This window comes from Brachyhypopomus gauderio, chromosome 21 (assembly GCF_052324685.1).
Source record: "Brachyhypopomus gauderio isolate BG-103 chromosome 21, BGAUD_0.2, whole genome shotgun sequence".
NCBI classification, from domain to species: Eukaryota; Metazoa; Chordata; class Actinopteri; order Gymnotiformes; family Hypopomidae; genus Brachyhypopomus; species Brachyhypopomus gauderio.
The window spans coordinates 5877842-5895486 of NC_135231.1; the positions used below are offsets into that span (position 1 = coordinate 5877842).

General features: G+C 40.1%; 2 protein-coding genes across 2 annotated transcripts in view; both read right to left on the reverse strand.

Annotated features, from left to right (window-relative positions):
* Positions 1 to 9376, reverse strand: part of atp9a (ATPase phospholipid transporting 9A) — a 31191-nt gene extending 21815 nt beyond the window's left edge. The window contains exons 1-6 of the mRNA XM_076983628.1: positions 9183 to 9376; positions 7593 to 7737; positions 6756 to 6869; positions 6517 to 6625; positions 2514 to 2572; positions 1304 to 1355 (exon numbers count right to left, since the gene is read on the reverse strand). Coding sequence (XP_076839743.1) covers positions 1304 to 1355; positions 2514 to 2572; positions 6517 to 6625; positions 6756 to 6869; positions 7593 to 7737; positions 9183 to 9376 — 673 coding nt within the window. The remainder of the gene's footprint in view (positions 1 to 1303; positions 1356 to 2513; positions 2573 to 6516; positions 6626 to 6755; positions 6870 to 7592; positions 7738 to 9182) is intronic.
* A 119-nt stretch (positions 9377 to 9495) lies between these two features.
* sall4 (spalt-like transcription factor 4) lies at positions 9496 to 17068 on the reverse strand. Its single transcript, XM_076983630.1, has 4 exons — positions 16910 to 17068; positions 12331 to 14793; positions 11922 to 12226; positions 9496 to 11766 (listed from the first exon to the last, which is right to left on the reverse strand). The coding sequence occupies exons 1-4, from the start codon at positions 16974 to 16976 to the stop codon at positions 11338 to 11340; spliced, it is 3264 nt and encodes a 1087-aa protein (XP_076839745.1). The 5' UTR covers positions 16977 to 17068; the 3' UTR covers positions 9496 to 11337.
* Between the last annotated feature and the right edge of the window lie 577 nt (positions 17069 to 17645).

A 17645-nucleotide genomic window follows, 5' to 3' on the forward strand; every position in this document is an offset into this window, starting at 1 on the left:
TGTGAAATTATTCATCCTTCTTTTAATATTTTGGAGCAGAAAGTTTTATTTGTTCCTCAAGGAATGGAGTTGAAGCAACACATCAATATTATAAAAAACTGTATGGGAACTTGGCTGACCTCTAGGGGGCACTGTGGAGTACAAATCCTTTGTGCTATCAGAACAGCCTATTTTTGCCTTGCTGTAGAGCTAGACATGCCTGTGTGTCTAGAAAATTACATTTCATTCAAATTACACAAAATGAAATAAAACAACAGCAATCCTACAACATATATCTATGACGTTTTAGCTGCTTTTATATTAAATATAAATTTTAAGCAGTATAACATGATAGTCCTCTGACACTGGAGTATGTGTGGTAGGTTTGGTAAGACCCTGCCCCCCATCACATAGATGCATCATCCTGCCTGGGTGGTGGAACCCTAGGCCCTTCATAATTGACCTAATGGCCTCCATCTGCAGGGCAGATAACAATGCTCCCCTTCCCGTAAAGCCAACACATCATCCAGGCCCACTCCTCCCCCACTTGTAAAGGCAAATTTCACTTAGGCAGACTCCTACCAACTCTATTCAACAATAAGAATAATAATAATAATAATAATAGTATTTTAAAACAAGAGAGAGAGAGAGACTAAACTACTTGTGGCTGCATGAGGTCACACATTTCCCTCAGAATAAGCTGGATGGTTATTTTATTTATGTGTTTATTTGTCCGGTGTAGGACCATCATTCATGCAGTAGTGATTTTTTTTTTTTAGAAATACACCAGTGTGAATAGCATGCAACAGCCCAATCACTTCTTCATTTGTTTATTCAGATGGTACCTAGTCCTTCTGGCCCTCCACAACCCTTTGCATTTGTTTGTTTTGTGTATTCTTTCAATTTTCTGTGCCGCTTTGCATGTCTTGATTTTCCTCGCAACTGCCTTGTCATTTGAAAAACAAAAGGAAATCTCAGTCAAGATGAGATTTGATTATTCAACGCCATAAGAAGTCAGGCAGACAAAGCTCTGTATTAAAAGAAGATTCAAAAACCATAGCGCTACACTGCACGGCACCTCTCTGGTAGAGGTAGTTTGGTTGTAGATTCAGGTCCTGTTCAAACTTTAGGCTAATCCTTCATCTAAATGTAGTTGCAACCCCCCATCCCCTTGATATGCACACGTGCGCATGCATGCACACACACACACACACACACACACACACACACACACACACACACACACACACACACACACACACACACAGTACATCCCCTCTCTTTATGTTGGGGAGATTGGGATGAATGACCGACAGATGTTTACCATTTCTTTCAGAGGTTCTTAAGAAGATCATGTCAGCAGGAACACGCTGATTCTACAAAACAGTAGAAAGAAAAAAAAAACGTTTAAAATACAGACCTAACCTACTGCATCTCCTTCTGCTGTAGGGGAATACGCCCCATTTGTCTTTGATCACATACATAACTTGCCTGGTTTATAGTGGAAGCCCTGCACAAAATCATTAGGCCATGGCCCACTTCACGCCTGAACTGAGAATTACTCACTTTGTGGCCCTGAATCCACTGCCAATCTGCTATGGACTTCCTGGGAGATGAACTGGGCCTTCTACTCAGAACAAAACACTCGCCTACCTCAAACTTGCTTATCTCACAAGCAGTGGTTATTAGTGGTTACATTTTGATTTTACTGTACATAAGCTCATGGTTCTGAACAATCATACATAACTGGATTTCCTTCATAATAAAGAACAAACGAGTTAAATGAGGCAGCTCTCACCACAAACCCATTTCCTCAACGTTTACTGTCAAGGCCACAACCTTAAGGAATCAGGTAAGGTTTGTGGACCAGGACCACGGAACATTAGCACTTACACCTTGGTGCACATTTGTGCGGTGTGACATGCCTACGTCCTCTTTCATTGCAAAGTTGAGCTATGTGTGAAGTCCTGGTCAGTGTGGCAGCCAGGGACCTGCTCTCATGATTCATGTGTTCAGACTTGCAGAGAGACGCCAAACAAGCCAATCTTCTTACAATAAGCTGCAAGGCTGCATGGCAAAATGGCAACTGCTGAACAAAAGACGATGCTAAATGCCACTGGAATTACAGGAATTACGCAGGATTACTAATAACTATCCACTAGCCCAAGGCTACAAGGCTCAGCCCTTCAAAATGACAGACAGCTCAATTACCCAATCAAAGGTGGTTAAACAGAATTAAAAAAAGAAATTTTAAAGAAAAAATGAAACAAGTTAGATATTGTTTATGTTGTGGACATAAAACCTTAAAAAGAGGGTTAGAAATTTTTAGGTAATACAATTGATTTACTTCCCTACCACCCTAATCCATTGAAAATGAATATTATTTTTACACACAAATCTGGTTATGTCTTGCTGTTTAGATTAGGAATCAAATTACAAAAGCAGGTAAAGAGCTAAAGCATTCATTGGGATGAGAAACCATTAGTCACAAGATCTCAAACGCTCACCAAGACAGAGCTGATTAACACACTAACCTTTTCAACAATGATAAGATCTCCAACCTGGATGCCACTACTTTTTACCTTCATGGTTCCTGGGGGAAGACAGGAAACACAATTACAACACTGTGCAAGTCTGAAGAAAAAAAAACAAACAAACAAGCTGTGATTGTGGAAGTGATACATGCATTTATTTTTATAAATTATCTTAAAGGTATTTTGAGTATTACGAACATTCTTAAAAAACAGACTCTTATAGTATGCATTAATACATTCATATTCTTAAAAGTATTTGTTTTTATTCCACCAAACAAAATTATTTTGCTTATTTCAATGACAAGAATCAGTCATGCGTTTAGATTTTTAAAGCCACTTTAAGACTTTCCTCTGAGATCTTGCAGGCCTCTAGTCCAGGAGTTCGTCATTTGCTTTTCAACAATACCCTCCTATGAGTCTTTACAAGAATCCTGCGCAAGGGCAGAATGCTCACTCAATCCACCGAGAGGGAAAGACTAAAATTGTTTGGAAAAGGTCAGCGACCTATAACCTGTGCAAAGACCTTGCTCCGATACATATGCAAAGCATTAACATATACACATCTCGGTATGCACATCGGGTATCAAAAAGGTCATTGTACACTTTTGTGATACTAAAGATCACGTGAATGTGGCACAAATATATAATGTAATATAAAACAATTGTATAATTATATACAATATAAAATATGTATAATATAAAATAAGAGTATTTGTTATATATATTATATATGCATATATACATCTTTTGTTTTATATATATATATATATATATATATATATATATAAAACAAAAGATGTATATATGCATATATAATATATATAACAAATGTGTGTATAATTATTTAGATATATTAAACAATATATATATATAAATATAACAATATACATTATGGCTATATATATATATATATATATATATATATATATATATATATATATATATATATATATATATATATATATATATATATATATTCGTTTTACATTACATTATTTTGTTATATCCAAGATATAGAGGCATACATAAATTCACCTATAATCTTTATTTTTCTGCTAAAAACCTTAAATTTTTTTTTCTGCTTATGATCTTTTTTCGAATACACAAGCTAATTTTCAACAGCTATTCACACCATGATACTCAAAAAGGCATAAACTCTTTTGTGTTACATAGCGGATGTTGTGAGCTACCATAAATCCCACTGTCACCTTGAATGGTGTGACTTAATAAAGAAGGAAGCAAGGGGCACTTTAAATATGACAAACTTTTTGAAGTTTCCCAGTCCTGTTGGCCATCAGTGGCCCTACCAGGTAGTTTGCTGTAGCAAACGTACTACTGGTCAGCTTTATGCTGCTTTATATGGCTTCTGTATGGAGAGAATTACTGCAGGGCTACAATACACAGAGTTTATGAGAAAGACAGGCTGGCAGATCAAAGCAGAGCATGTGACAGAATCCACAGGAGGTTCTTTGACTTTCTAGTGTCAAAAGCAGTATATTCCACACAAGTTATGATCTTTTAGATCCCTGCAAACTGAACACAATCTCTCACACCTCTTTAAGCCAAACATGGGCATTTTATTAAGATACCTAAAAAAAAAAAAACAAAAAAACAAAAACATCCAATTCAGTCTCAATATGGCAAATGCCATTACCTCACATTAGCAAATCTCATGCTTGACTGCATTTCACAAGAACTCATGCCATAGTTTCAAACAATGGCCTAAAACAATTAAGTGTTGCTACTATTTATCACTATACATAAATGTATCACTATACATATATTATCACAATAATTTGTTTGCAATTACAGAGGTCAAACGTTTCCTGTAGTTTTTCACAAGGTTTGCACACACTGCAGCAGGAATTTTGATCCATTCCTCCACACAGACCTTCTCGAGATCAGCCAGGTTTCAGGACTGCCACTGAGAAACTGAGCTCCCTCCAAAGATTTTCAATAGGGTTTAGGTCTGGAGACTGGTAGGCCACCTCTTACGGAGCCACTCCTTGGTTAGCCTGGCTGTGTGCTTTGGGACATTGTCATGTTGAAAGACCCATCCACGACCCATCTTCAATGCTCTAACTGCAGGAAGGCGGTTGTTCCCCAAAATCTCGCAATACATGTCCACGGTGATTCTCTCCTTAGTGCAGTCTTCCTATCCCATGTGCAGAAAAACATCCTCAAAGCATGATGCTTCCACCCCCATGCTTCACAGTAGGGATGGTGTTTTTGGGCTGGTACTCATCATTCTTCGTCCACCAAACACAGCAAGTGGAATTAAGATAAAAAAAGTTCTATTTTCAGCCTCATCTGACCACACAAATTTTTCCCATGACTCCTCTGGATCATCCAAACGGTCATGGTCAAACTTAAGACGGGCCTGAATGCGTGCCAATTTAAGCAGGGGAGCCTTCTGTGCCATACATGACTTTAAACTATAACGTCTTAGTGTATTACCCACAGTAACAGTAGCAGTCTCTTCAGGTCATTGACCAGCTCCTCTTGTGTAGTTCTGGCCTGATTCCTCACCTTTCTTAGGATGATTGCTACACCAGGTGAGATCTTGCATGGAGCCCCAGTCCGAGGGAAACTTCCATTCTCTAATAATTGCTCCAACAGTTGATCTTTTTCACTAAGCTGCTTAGCAATTGCCCCGTAGCTCTTTCCACCCTTGTGGGGGTCTACAATTTTGTCTCGGCCATATTAGTAGTTGGAGTCTTACTATTGTGTGAGGTGGACAGGTGTCTTTATGCAGCTAACGATCTCAAACAGGTGCTTCTAATTTAGAATAATAAGTGGAGGTGGACTAGAAGCAGACTAACTAATTTCTGCTGATTGGCAGGAGTTAAAATACTTATTTGCAGCAGTAACTTACTTTAACTTTAAATCATACACTGTGATTTCTGGATTTTGGATTATGTCTCTCAAAGTGGACATGCACCTAAAATTTCAGAACTTGCCAGGATGTTCAAATACTTATGTGTAGCAGTAACTCCTCCACATCAAATCAATCACCTCACAGGTGCAGTCATGCCAGAACAGCAAAATAACCTTTGCCAAATATTTGCAACCAAGTTGGAAACTAAAAATGTCTTTGTTCAATGAATTAAGATTGCCCTTCAGTGGAACTAAGGGATTAAACCTAAACCCTGAAAATAGTCTTAGAGCAAAACCTCTCCTCCAGTACACTTTATTGATGGCACTATGTATTCTCCTGGCCTCCACCAAACCCAAATTCGTCTATCTGACTGCCACACAGTGTCTACTTAACTGCCAGATAGTGAAACATGATATACTATGCCACCGAACATGTTTCCACTGCTCCAGAGTCCAGTGACAGCAATGCTTTATGCCACTCCATCTGACGCTCGGCATCCTACAACAGTGATCTCAAGAAGTTCCCCACTCACAGAACTTGCTTCCAGAAGCAGTTTGGAACTCAGTAGTGACTGATGCAACAGAGGACAAGTGACTTTTCTCCACTCTTCATCAGTTGCTGTGCCAGCACTATGAGTTTGCGTAGCCTATCAATTCATGGCTGATCTGTTGCTACTCCTGCACTCCTCCATTTCACTATAATACCATTTGATTGACTGAGGCAGATCTAACTGGGAATTCGTTTAAAAAATGACTTGTGGAAAATGTGTCGTGTGACATTCCATGTTTAAAGTCACTGAGCCCGTCAGCACAACCCATTCTATTGCTAATGTTGGTGTGTGTAGATCAGCATGTGCTTAAATTTATGTAACTGTTAGCATTTCATGTAGCTGAAACACTGCAACACAGTAATTAGGAGGGATGTCCACATACTTTATCCATATAGATTAGGAGGGGTGTCATTGTACTAAATTTAGGTTACTAGGAATTAACAAATATGTACAAACCTTATATATCTATATAACTGGCATGTATATAGACACAGACAAAAACAAAATTAGACAAAAACTGTTAGCACTCATTCAGATGCATTCCCATGTGTCCAAATAGGGAAACAATAGCTCACCTCTTGTGGAGAGCTTGCTATAGATCTGTGAATTGACCTCTTTGTCTCGTAGAAAACATCGTATTTCTTCAACTGCTTCTCTCACTATGGTTATAATCAAAACAAAACCCTGTACAAAAATAAAAAAACAAACTGAACAATAAATGTATGCATATACACATACATAAATAACAGGGTGTATGTATCTAATTATACTCCATACACATTAAAAAAGGCACAAAATTACCAGCTTTACTCACCAGTGGAACCCAATAGGTGTACAGAGCACCTAGTCTGAGTTCATTCACAAACTGAGAGCAGGCCAGAAGCAGAAAGTACAGGTTGAAGAAGTATTTGAACTGATTAAACAGCACCTATAAATACAGGACATTATATATTAGTTGAATGAAGACATGCCTGTTAGGAGCTTGAATGCTCTTGCCAGATGTGTAAGATTTATAGGAAGAAAAATAGGGAGTTTAAAATAAAAATGAAAGAATGCTACCAATACAACCAAAGATTACTAAACAAATTGCGCCAAGACAATAATAGATCAGCACAAAAATATAATTTTGTAGACATTTACAATGAGTCAGCAGAAAACATAATAATATAACTAGGTATATAAAACATTGTCATACATCACATGATATTTTGCAGGCCCTTTATTGTAGGCCTTTTATGCATAGTAGTTATATGATTACTTGATGATTACTAGAGAATGGGATAAAGATACACACTTTATATTCTTAATTCTACACTAGTGTGTTACTAGTATATTGTGGTGTTAAGTAAGATCCACGTGGAACTGTAATACCACTAAAATGTACCACAACTGTGACAGCAACCAGTTTGTCCTTACATACAAAAGTACTAAAAGTAATCAACATTTGCAATGCAAATTTTTCAAAAATGGTAAATGAAGTTTTAAGCAGGAGTTTGCCATTGCATAAGGAAATTACTCTGAAGGCAGACAGGGGAAATATGGAAAACAAAGGAATCTTATTGACCGTGTCTTAACTTGACAAGGAAAATCTTTAGTAAGCCATAGCAAAGAACAGATGTTTACACATTAGGTTAACAAGTATGTGCCTTACCCCAGGTAGAAAAGTGAAGAAATTGTATTTTTGATTGTTTATGACATTCCTGGGATACCGCTGTTCCCTCTTCTCTGGGTGGCCTAACCATACCGTCCGAGGTCGGAAATCGCCCATCCCACAACACCCTGACCATGGGCAGCACCTGAGAGCAAATTTATAAACTTTTTTTTTTTTTTTGGAGACATCACATACAACTGCTTTAATATGCAATCCAAAAGTCAGTACTTTTTTTCCACACTCATCACTGTCCTACAGACAGTGGTTTCATTACAGCTTTATGTGGAGGTCTTTGAACCATGCTGAGGCGGTGTAAAACTTTATCTAGCTAGTACCTCCTTTCTCAAACAAACCTTATCTCCATGACAAAAAAAAATTTGCATTTACTTCTGTGTCAACTCATATTTGATTTGATTGTCACCATTGAAAATACAGGCAGATTTGGCAGATAAATATCCAATCCTTTTCTCTACACTTACTCTGTAATATAGATTAATACTAAAACAGTTATGCATTTCAGTGGTAAGGCTCTGTTCTGAAAGTCACTGGAAGGAAACCTGACCAGTGTGGTCTAGGTAAAATAGTCATTACTACTGGAGGTCCTGCCCTGATTTTCCTAATATGAATGAGACCATTACAGACCTGTTCTCCACCTTTTCTACAAAGTAACTATAAAAAGGACAGTCATCTGATTATTATGGATTCTAAACAAAAAGCTTGAATAAAGACTTAACCAAAACATATTTCTGGTAGTTAAAATATAGACAAATGAGAACTGTTTTGCTGAAAACACACGTGCCTTTGTTATGCAGGACATAAGGACATGACAAGAAATCAAACCTTGCTTTTGAGATCATCCCGTTTATTTCAAAATGCCTACAAGACGACATTAGGGATTGACGTTACATTACATTGGGCTTGGCACCGGGCAAGATCACTTGCCAAACATGTTCACTTGCTGCACGGACACGAACTAGTTGTCTAGGTTGCCGTGTTCATTAGACTATATCGAATATATCAGGGACGTTCACTCGTATCCATCCCCACCACTGCACCTTCATCTCTAGGCCTTCCTAGTTCACACACACGTCTAGCGCTGGCTTGGCTAAACAAAACCGACTATACGCGGATACTACACAACCAAGTGTAGAAAGAAAGCGACCTTACAGCGTTTATTTCACACTGTCCGTGTCCTTGTCGGGTTTATGGTGTATAAATATTGTCCCCAAACTACAATATTCACCTGTGTGGTCAATACCCGGAACAAGGATCTCCCGTAGCTAGTCATCCTTTCACTTGTACAGGCTTCCCCGTACCCATCCTCCGATTAACTGGGATGGATTAACGTAAGCTCATGCATAATAGTGATTAAAGACGACGTTCATTTCTGAGATACACGGATTATTTTTGTAATAATATTGAGGCAAAGGGCCGCCTCGCCATACAAAACAAAATAAACGTCAACAATCTGGAGCGAGTAGGCGAAACCTATCAGTTGTTAGCCAGCTAGCTAGCTCGCTATCAACCGCAAACAGGTTCCTTTCGCAGTGCTTTCAGCTGAATTGGTTGAACATAGGTGCACTCTCTTACCCATTCCTATGTTTGTTGTCGTGTCTTTTTTTGTGTCGTACCGGCTGCAGAGGAATATTGTCCGTCATTCCTGCCATTGGGGTTGACGCTTGTGAAATTGGCCAAGCAGTCTCGACCTGGGCGGAGGCTAGTGAGAGTTGTGACTGCTTGAACTGGCTGCTGCTAAGAGCTTTTGGGAAGGGAGTACGGATCATTTTATTTACAGCAAGTGTTCACCGTCCCTATTAAACATATTGCCTTCTAACCAAGCGGTTTATCGTCTTTTATTATAAAAGTATGACACGCTCTTTCAGAAAAAAAGTTCACCGTTAGGTTAAAACACTAACCACCAACCGGTTATCTTGCATAAGTATGTCGATAGCCTATAGGTGCACGTTACCCATAATTTGAAATAACAAATGCAGTCTTCCTAGCTTTTATTAAAAAAAAAAAAAAAATCAGATGGGGAAGGGTAATATTTACAATCCACCTAAACTGTAAACAAGTCTAAAAGACTCAACAGACCTCTTAAATCAAAATCTCACACCATCTTTACATCAGGAAAGGCACAACTTGGCAAATGCATATAAGAGAATTTACAGAGGAGTCTGTGTTTATTCTGAGCAAGTGTTGTGCAAAGTGTCCAGCGATACATTCATTACATTTCTAAAATCAGCAGGTTATGGAAAAATTGTAACCATGACATCACTTACTCAGATCACGTGGCAGCAAAAATACACATGTTCAAATCAGTAGAGTGAGAACAAGGGGCTCTAAATGAGGTAGATATTTGACCCAAGTTTGTTTTGTGTGTCCAAGATCTTGTGGCTGCCTTTTAATGTAAAGGCTATATGCATACTTTGGGGGAGGAGGGCACCTCGAAAGGAACCAACAAGGCAGGTGTTAGCAATGCTTAACAGAAGCTGGATTTTTGTTGACTCCTCAATTCCTTTTGATAACTACAGCATACATCTTGACCAAAAAAAAAAACTGTACATTTGACTAGAAAGCCACAGCTGTTTCACGCACATGTATACAGTTTCAAAAAAAAACCCTTTTAAAAAAAAGTTAAACAATAAAGACAAACTCGTATGTACTGGCAGACAATCAGCTCCCTGGGTCCACAGATGGTCCAGTTAAAAATCTCCTAAGTCTTGGAAGAAGGTAGAGCAATAAAGTGCAGGGATGAGTATTAAACTGGCCCTCGGAATACCTCATAAAAAAAGTATTAAAATGAAGGTCAGTTAGTCCTACTGACAGGAAGGGATGATTACATAAAGGACCAAATGCACAGGGGAGGGATGTAAACCAAGTGTTTGGATATCTGAGTGAACAATACTCTAAGGCTACATGCAAAAATATAGTACACTTTGGTCATGAACAAAAGAGATCTCCAAAAAACCTTCATTACAATCTTGTGGTGCTTTTTTAAAAAAAAAATGCACCACTAAACAGGCACTTAAATTACATTTTTGGTAGAACAGGCAGAAACTACACTGAGAATCACAGAATAATTTAATATGTTTTTTCCAAACCATCTAACAGGCTAAATACACCAGTCACTTTAATAGAAAAGTCTGGTAATAACAGGAATTCAGAAAGTCGCAACTATGCTACACTGCCCAAGCTGTAAAATAAATGCCTTAGACGTTTTATAGCCTAGCATAACTTCACCAAAAGCAATGGTCACAATAGGAGCATGACAAACCAATTATACAAGCTTACAAGCAGTTGTTAAAAAAAAAAAACAAACAAAAACAAGAAAATCCAAACAAGACAAAAATAGATCATGTCCCAGTACCTTGCGAGGTGGCAACATTGTTTTGAAGACCACATTACACAGCAAATTCTCACAAGTAGGACAATTCTGGAATAAAGTAATTTCAAGTAAAACATACATTCAACTTTCTTGAAATATTAGTGACAAATACCCGCATATATTAGAGAAAAATTGTAATAACTACAGTAGTTACATCAGGTTTAACTAAAGTAACACTAGAATTTAAAGTAAAAAACAAAACAAAAAAAAAAATCCAAGAGCTGCCGATTTCAAAATACAGAGACTTGATAAGGTCTTGCAAAAATCAACAGGCAACTTAAAAGAACGCCAAGAACTAGAATTGATTGTACCCACTGGAAACGTCAGAGCAGCAAAGTGAACCAAACTACTGGGGGTTTAATTCACTTTGCCCTCCTCCATAAAATGTGGAAACTGTGATTTTACGACACTCTCCGAGCCATTCTTTTCCATGTCAGCAACTGCAGCTGGAATGCCTGAGTGAGAGGAGTCCATCTTCATTAGTCCTCCTGTAGATCCAACCAACGGACCTCCAGCAAGGCTTCCTGGGACCGGGATTCCTCCATTCTGGATGACTGAAATCTCGTTAGTTTTCATACTTAGCCCATTTGTGAAAGCAGCAGCATACTGATTCCATACCGATGGATCAAAGTTCATTGGTGGGGAGATCAGATCTTTTGGGGGCTGTAACATGTCTGGGATCATCTTGGACTCAGCATTCATGGCCATCAATGCCATGGGGTTATCCAAAGACAAACGCTGACCACGCCTAGCTGAATTATTCCACATATGCGTTCCCACGTGTACCTGCAGAACAGATAAGGGTGAAAATGTCAGTAATTACAAGTTTTTGGTTTCCACATTAAAAGCAGCAGGCATATACTATTCTACACATTTCACTTTCACAAAAACACTAGCATCGACCTTTTTTTAAATCAATTTTTCCTTTAACAATAGGTTACCTTGAGGTTCCCCTTTGTCGTAAAAGCTCTGCCACAAATGGTACAAGCAAAGGGCTTCTCTCCAGTGTGTGTGCGTTCATGGATCTGCAGGGCACTGGCAGAGGAGAAGTTCTTGCCACATGCATTACACAGATGTTGCTTGGCAGAGCGACGTGGGGCACTGGAACTTGAGGGAGGAGTGCCTATCCCCTGGGCCAGTGGAGAGCTATACTGATTTTGGGCTCCCATTAGATTCTCAGGAGGAATCTGCATTTCCAGTTTAACAAGACTTGGAGGCACCCTCATGAAGGGCACGTGTCCGGCAGCTGTGAAGTAGAAAGGCAGTTTAACAAAACGCTTATATTTAATGAAGGTACATGCTTAGATCTGTAAAATCTAGGCTGGATGAGAAACTGAAATGGGAACTTACTGTATTCGCCATTTGGGAAAAGACCTGGCTCCTCTTTGATGGACTTTGCAGCGTAACTAGAAGTCAAGTCCAGCGCTCCATTTGTTTCAGTGAAATCTTGAGCTCCACTATCAGAGTCTGTTCTAACAGTGATCCCATTTGCATCTACTGGGTTTACAAATTCTGGTGACTTTGTCTGCATGTTCTCCAGTTGGACGTCTGCTGGTGAAGAGGAGTGAAAGGAGACTGAATCGGACACGGCCGGACTGCGTCCGTTCTTATATTCCAGCTCCCCAGCTGTCGACAGCGAGTCTTTGAGCCCACCATCACTCTCAGATGCAGTGCTACTCTGGCGCTGCAAGTTTAAGGCTGATGTGAGGCTTTTCATGTGGTTTTCTAGAGCGGTAATGCCCGAGAACATGGTGGGCGAGCCGCTGAAGGGCTCATCCCCTTTGGAAAGGGGCACACTTGACAGCTCGGAGCTGGTTTGCTGCTCCCGATTGTCCAAATCCAAATCCGGTTCCTCCATGCTCTCCTCAAGCCCGCTAACGTCCAAGTTCTTTTCCTCTGTTAAACAGGTATCCATTGTTTCTGGGCTCTCAGGTAATGGAGTGTTGGGAATTTGGCCACCCATATGCATTCGAATATGCTGCTGTAGCACAACTGCATTAGTGAACTTCTTTTGGCAAATTGGGCAGGAGTGTTGCATCTTAAGGGGAGTATTGGCCCTATGGACACCATAATGGGCCTTAAGATTGCCTTTGGTAGAGAAGGCCCTGCCACAAATCTTACACTTGTAGGGTCGCTCACCAGTGTGTGTACGGTAATGCATCTTGAGAGAACTTTGACAGCTCAAGACTCTGTGGCAGATCAGACATTCATTTGGATCATTGGTTCTTTTCTCCAGACCATCCACCATTTGCTGAAGTTTGGCAGTGCCAGATCCATTCTCAGCAGAGAGGCCAGTAGCATTCATACGGTGTAGACTAGCTAGAGCATCTGTGGACTCCTTACCCTGATCCAGCCCCACCTCATGAAGGTACATGCCTGAGGTTATGGATGCACCATCACTGCCAGATGAGGAGGGTCTGTGTGTGTAGAGGTCAGTCACTGGAATATCAAAGGAAGGTTTGAATCCCTGGAGCACTGGTGGGTGAAGACCTGTGGCTGGGAGTCCAATCACTGGTTTGTTGTCTACAATATTGGATTCCTCCATTGGTATAGACATGCCATATGGAATGCCATTGTTTGTGGGAATGTTGTCCAGATGCTCAGGTACAGGATGGGGATTCATCTTGATGTGGGGGTATTTGTCTTTGTGCCTCTGGAAATGCACCTTGAGGTTCCCTTTAGTCGTGAAACGGTTTCCACAGATGTTACATTTAAATGGTCTTTCGCCAGTGTGTGAACGCAAATGAATCTGCAGGGCACTGTCATTCCCAAAGGTCTTCCCGCAGAACTTGCACTTATGCTTGAACACCTGTTCGCCAGCTCCATTCTTTAGTTCCGCCATTCCAGGCATCTTGCTCTTTGCCTTTTTGGATGGATCCATGCCTGCTGCAAGGCCACTGAAGGGACTCTGAAACGCCACAGCTGCTGGCGACTGGGGGAGCAATGCTGGAAGCCGGCTGGCTAGATCTGGGAGCCCTTTCATCACATCATTCTTCAATGGTATGGACCCAACACCTCCAGTAAGTGATGTGGGAATGCTACTGGGCTGATTTAGTTTACCTTGCTTGAGAGCTTCCAAAGACAAACTCTGGGAGCCTGTTCGTTTTCCAATTAGGGCGGCAGCGGCCGAGAGCTGCTGGGAAAGGTGTGCACCAAGTGCCTTCAGTGGGTCCACTGCAGCTCCCACAGCAGAGTGAAGGCTTTGAGGTGCCATCATAGCAACTTGAATGCGAATCTGCTCGGTTAGCTGGATTTGCTGTAGCTGCTGTTGCTGAAGGCTGACCAGTTGTTCAAGGATCATGGGTATAGCATGCAGCGCATCTGGCTGTGAGGGCGATGGAGACTTCTGACTGGATGAATGTTGTGTTACAGCTACTCTGGTAGCAGTCATGGTTTCAAGAGTTACGTTAGAGTCTTGCAACTTGGGAGTGGGTATGCAGCTAGTGTCACGGCTGTTGGACATCTCCTGGATTCGTTTTAGGTCGCCATCTGCATTCACCTTTGGCTCATCCTTTATAGTCTCCGCTGGCTCCAAGTTGTGCTTTACCTGGGAAGTACTGCTAGACTGGGCATCCCCACAATCACCCTGCAAGTCTCCAGGGGACTGCGGAGAGAATTCAGAAGGTATTTCACCCCCATCCACATCCTTCATTATGACAACCTGTTGGCTCTTAGTGCAGTTTTTCTTGTGTTCAAGAAACTCTGGTTCATCAAAGAACTCTGCACAACATTTTTCACAAACTCTTGTCTCATCCATTCGACACCTCTTGACTTCATTGGCATCCTCCTCAATTTGGACATCTTGTAGAATTCCTGGGGTAAAATGAAAGTGATAAGTGTTACAGCAAATCGAAGATGGTCTACATAGCATTAATTTATTTTGTTCAGTACATACATACATATATATACACATATATATATATATATATATACACACACACACACACACACACACACACACACACACGTGGCACTTTTGAAAACATTTTTGCTAGTTTTAGCCAATTATCTTAGCTTTCCATCTTTCCAGCTACTCCAACGTACGAGAAGAGAGCTATAAATACTCGTCCATTGAATATAGCCTTTAGTAATGAGTCATGCCCCAGAGGGCGTAGTTCCTCTGACGGACTTGAACAAATGACCATCAAGATTCGTACTGAAACGAGGAGCAAATCTCCTTTACTGAAGTGAATAAAAGCATTTGTCGGCTGGTATAGAATAAAAATTCTGCCAAACCACAGCCAACAAAGCAATTCCATCGCATTTTCATATTTAACCGTATAGCATCAGATAAATTTAGGATATCACATTTTATAGCTTTATGTATTTACAGGTCGAGGACAGGATGTGCAGATTAAAATGTCCACATTCTAGTTTAAAATGCTTTTTCAGCACACCCAGCACTACAAATGCTGACGTTTTATTTGAAATGCAGAGACCACCTGTTAACATACCAACAACGAAACTGCGTGTTAATTACTCCACAGGCAACTTGAACAGGACGAAGCCTCAAATGCATTTGTATTGTCCGTAAAACAATTCACACACAAGTAGTTCAGGTAACCAAAAATACCACGCAGCCAAGAAAGCGAAACTGATGCAATACAATAGGCTACCCCAAAGAAAATGGGTTAAATACATCGCAGGAAAAGATTAAGTCTATGCAACTAATTAAGCAAATACATATTACCGATTATATGTTAGAAGTTGTTCTGTGATCCACGTGTACGCTCCATCTGGTGCGTGCGTGAGATAAAGTGAAATACAAACGAAAAAAAAATCGTACATGTGGAAATTAAATCGTTTCCACAAGGTGGCGCATCAACCAAGAGAGCAATACTGTTGGGAACTCAGCGTGACACGAGGTAATATTTACTTACATTTTAAGTCTGACCATTCCAAATTTGAGTGAAGGTGATAATGCTAATAAAAACCCCCAAAGTTTGGTCTCTTAAAAAGCAGGCATTTTTTCCGTTTTCAGTTGGAAGGTGTAAATCGCACCGTGGCTCAAATTGGCTGGATATAGGCTAGATAAAGATCATGCGGCGTTACTACAGTTTACATATGCGAACAGCAATCGACCCCCCACCTCTACAACCACTTTTCCATCCCCCACGTCTCCATCACCATACAAAGGGTAAAAGTCATGCATTTTAGGTAGGGGATCTACTGCTTTCTGGTAGTTTCTCCACAAAAATCACATTTCGTGCGAGCCAACCTGTTGAACGCCTTGGTTTTAACTGTCTATGAAACCTCGACTCCAACAGCTTGATTTAACCATATTATTTTACAAAGCAGGCGAGCAAACTGTCTGGTTTCGGTTTTGCCAGAAACAATTGCATGGACATCACCGTAGACTCTGTTAAGTTTAAGTCGATAGCCAATTAATCATTTACTTCTTCATGAAATCGAAAAAGTGTGTACTAAACACTACCAAAGACAGAAACCCAGCACAAACATTTCAGACACTCTGTGTAATTTCGCCAGGCTACTTTAGAGTTAAAATGTAGACTTAACACGAGGAACATCGACACCATTTACAGTATTGTTAAAAAGACCAAAAATACCGCATGTCCACGGTGTACAATATCTGCATTTAGCACAACCAAGTAAAGTAGCCCAAGAACAATCAGTCCCAACTAAAAAACTGACTTTTCAATCAAAGTCTCGATTAAACTAGCAAAACAGCCAACCTACTTATGGTCATGTGTAAAATTAACGCATAACGAACGCAAATGAAATTTGAAAAATTTAATGAGTTACTAAATAAATAAATGACTAATGTGAAATAGTTAACTCCAACATCCCGGTCAACGTGACTTAGGCTATTAACTTAAAATAAAAGTTCAATTATTTCTTTATTAAATATATAATTAGCTGTGAGTGCTGTATAAATATAAGATTTCTCATTTCAGTGGCGTGTGCTTACCGTTTTCTGCCGAATTTGGTCCGTCTGAATTGATGTGCTGTGGCTTGGATTGCTTGCGTCGCGACATGGTAGGAAACAACCATCTGGGGCAAATAGTAACGCTATTTACCCCTCTCCTTCACAAATTCTCCAGGTTGGGAAATTAGCCCTTCAAGTAGAAATGCGCATGTCAAAGTAATTATTATTATCAATAATGCATTGCGATTTATCATGGTCCTCTGACAGCTGATTGGCTCCAGTCCAAGTGCTTACACATTATTCAAATGGGCTTCATTGATGAGAAAAGCAGAGCGCGAGAAGGGGGTGGGAGATGCGGAGGGAAGAGCCAAAGAGAGCGCGAGGGAGGGAAGAGCCAGAAGAGAGCGCGAGGGAGGGAAGAGCCCGAGAGCGCGCGAGGGAGGGAAGTGTGATGAGGGAGGGGAGAGATTGTGTCGGTGTGGATAAGAGACCGAATTCATACCGTCGCAATTCTGGATATAGTACTGGCAAATAAAATAATCCAGAATATCCTGCACGTCAGCATTTACCTAGGCTATATCGACCTATACAGTAGCGATTTATATTTTTAAAACTGTTAAAAGAATCATGTTAAATCAGTGCGTTGCAAATGGGAGATGTATATTTAGTCGATTAAATCACAATTTAAATGTAAGTTTTTTAAGGCTTTTGATAAGGTAATATATTCCATAGGCTACATCTTTATGATTTAAATATCTGTATTGCTGCCCGTCTTGGC

Bases quoted from the DNA above. Each gene is read 5' to 3' on its own strand.
- sall4 (XM_076983630.1), bottom strand. From the start codon at position 16,976: ATGTCGCGACGCAAGCAATCCAAGCCACAGCACATCAATTCAGACGGA. The intron at 14,794-16,909 runs GTAAGCACACGC...ATTTTACCCCAG, and splicing joins ACCAAATTCGGCAGAAAACG to GAATTCTACAAGATGTCCAA. The intron at 11,767-11,921 runs GTAACCTATTGT...TCTGTTCTGCAG, and splicing joins CGACAAAGGGGAACCTCAAG to GTACACGTGGGAACGCATAT.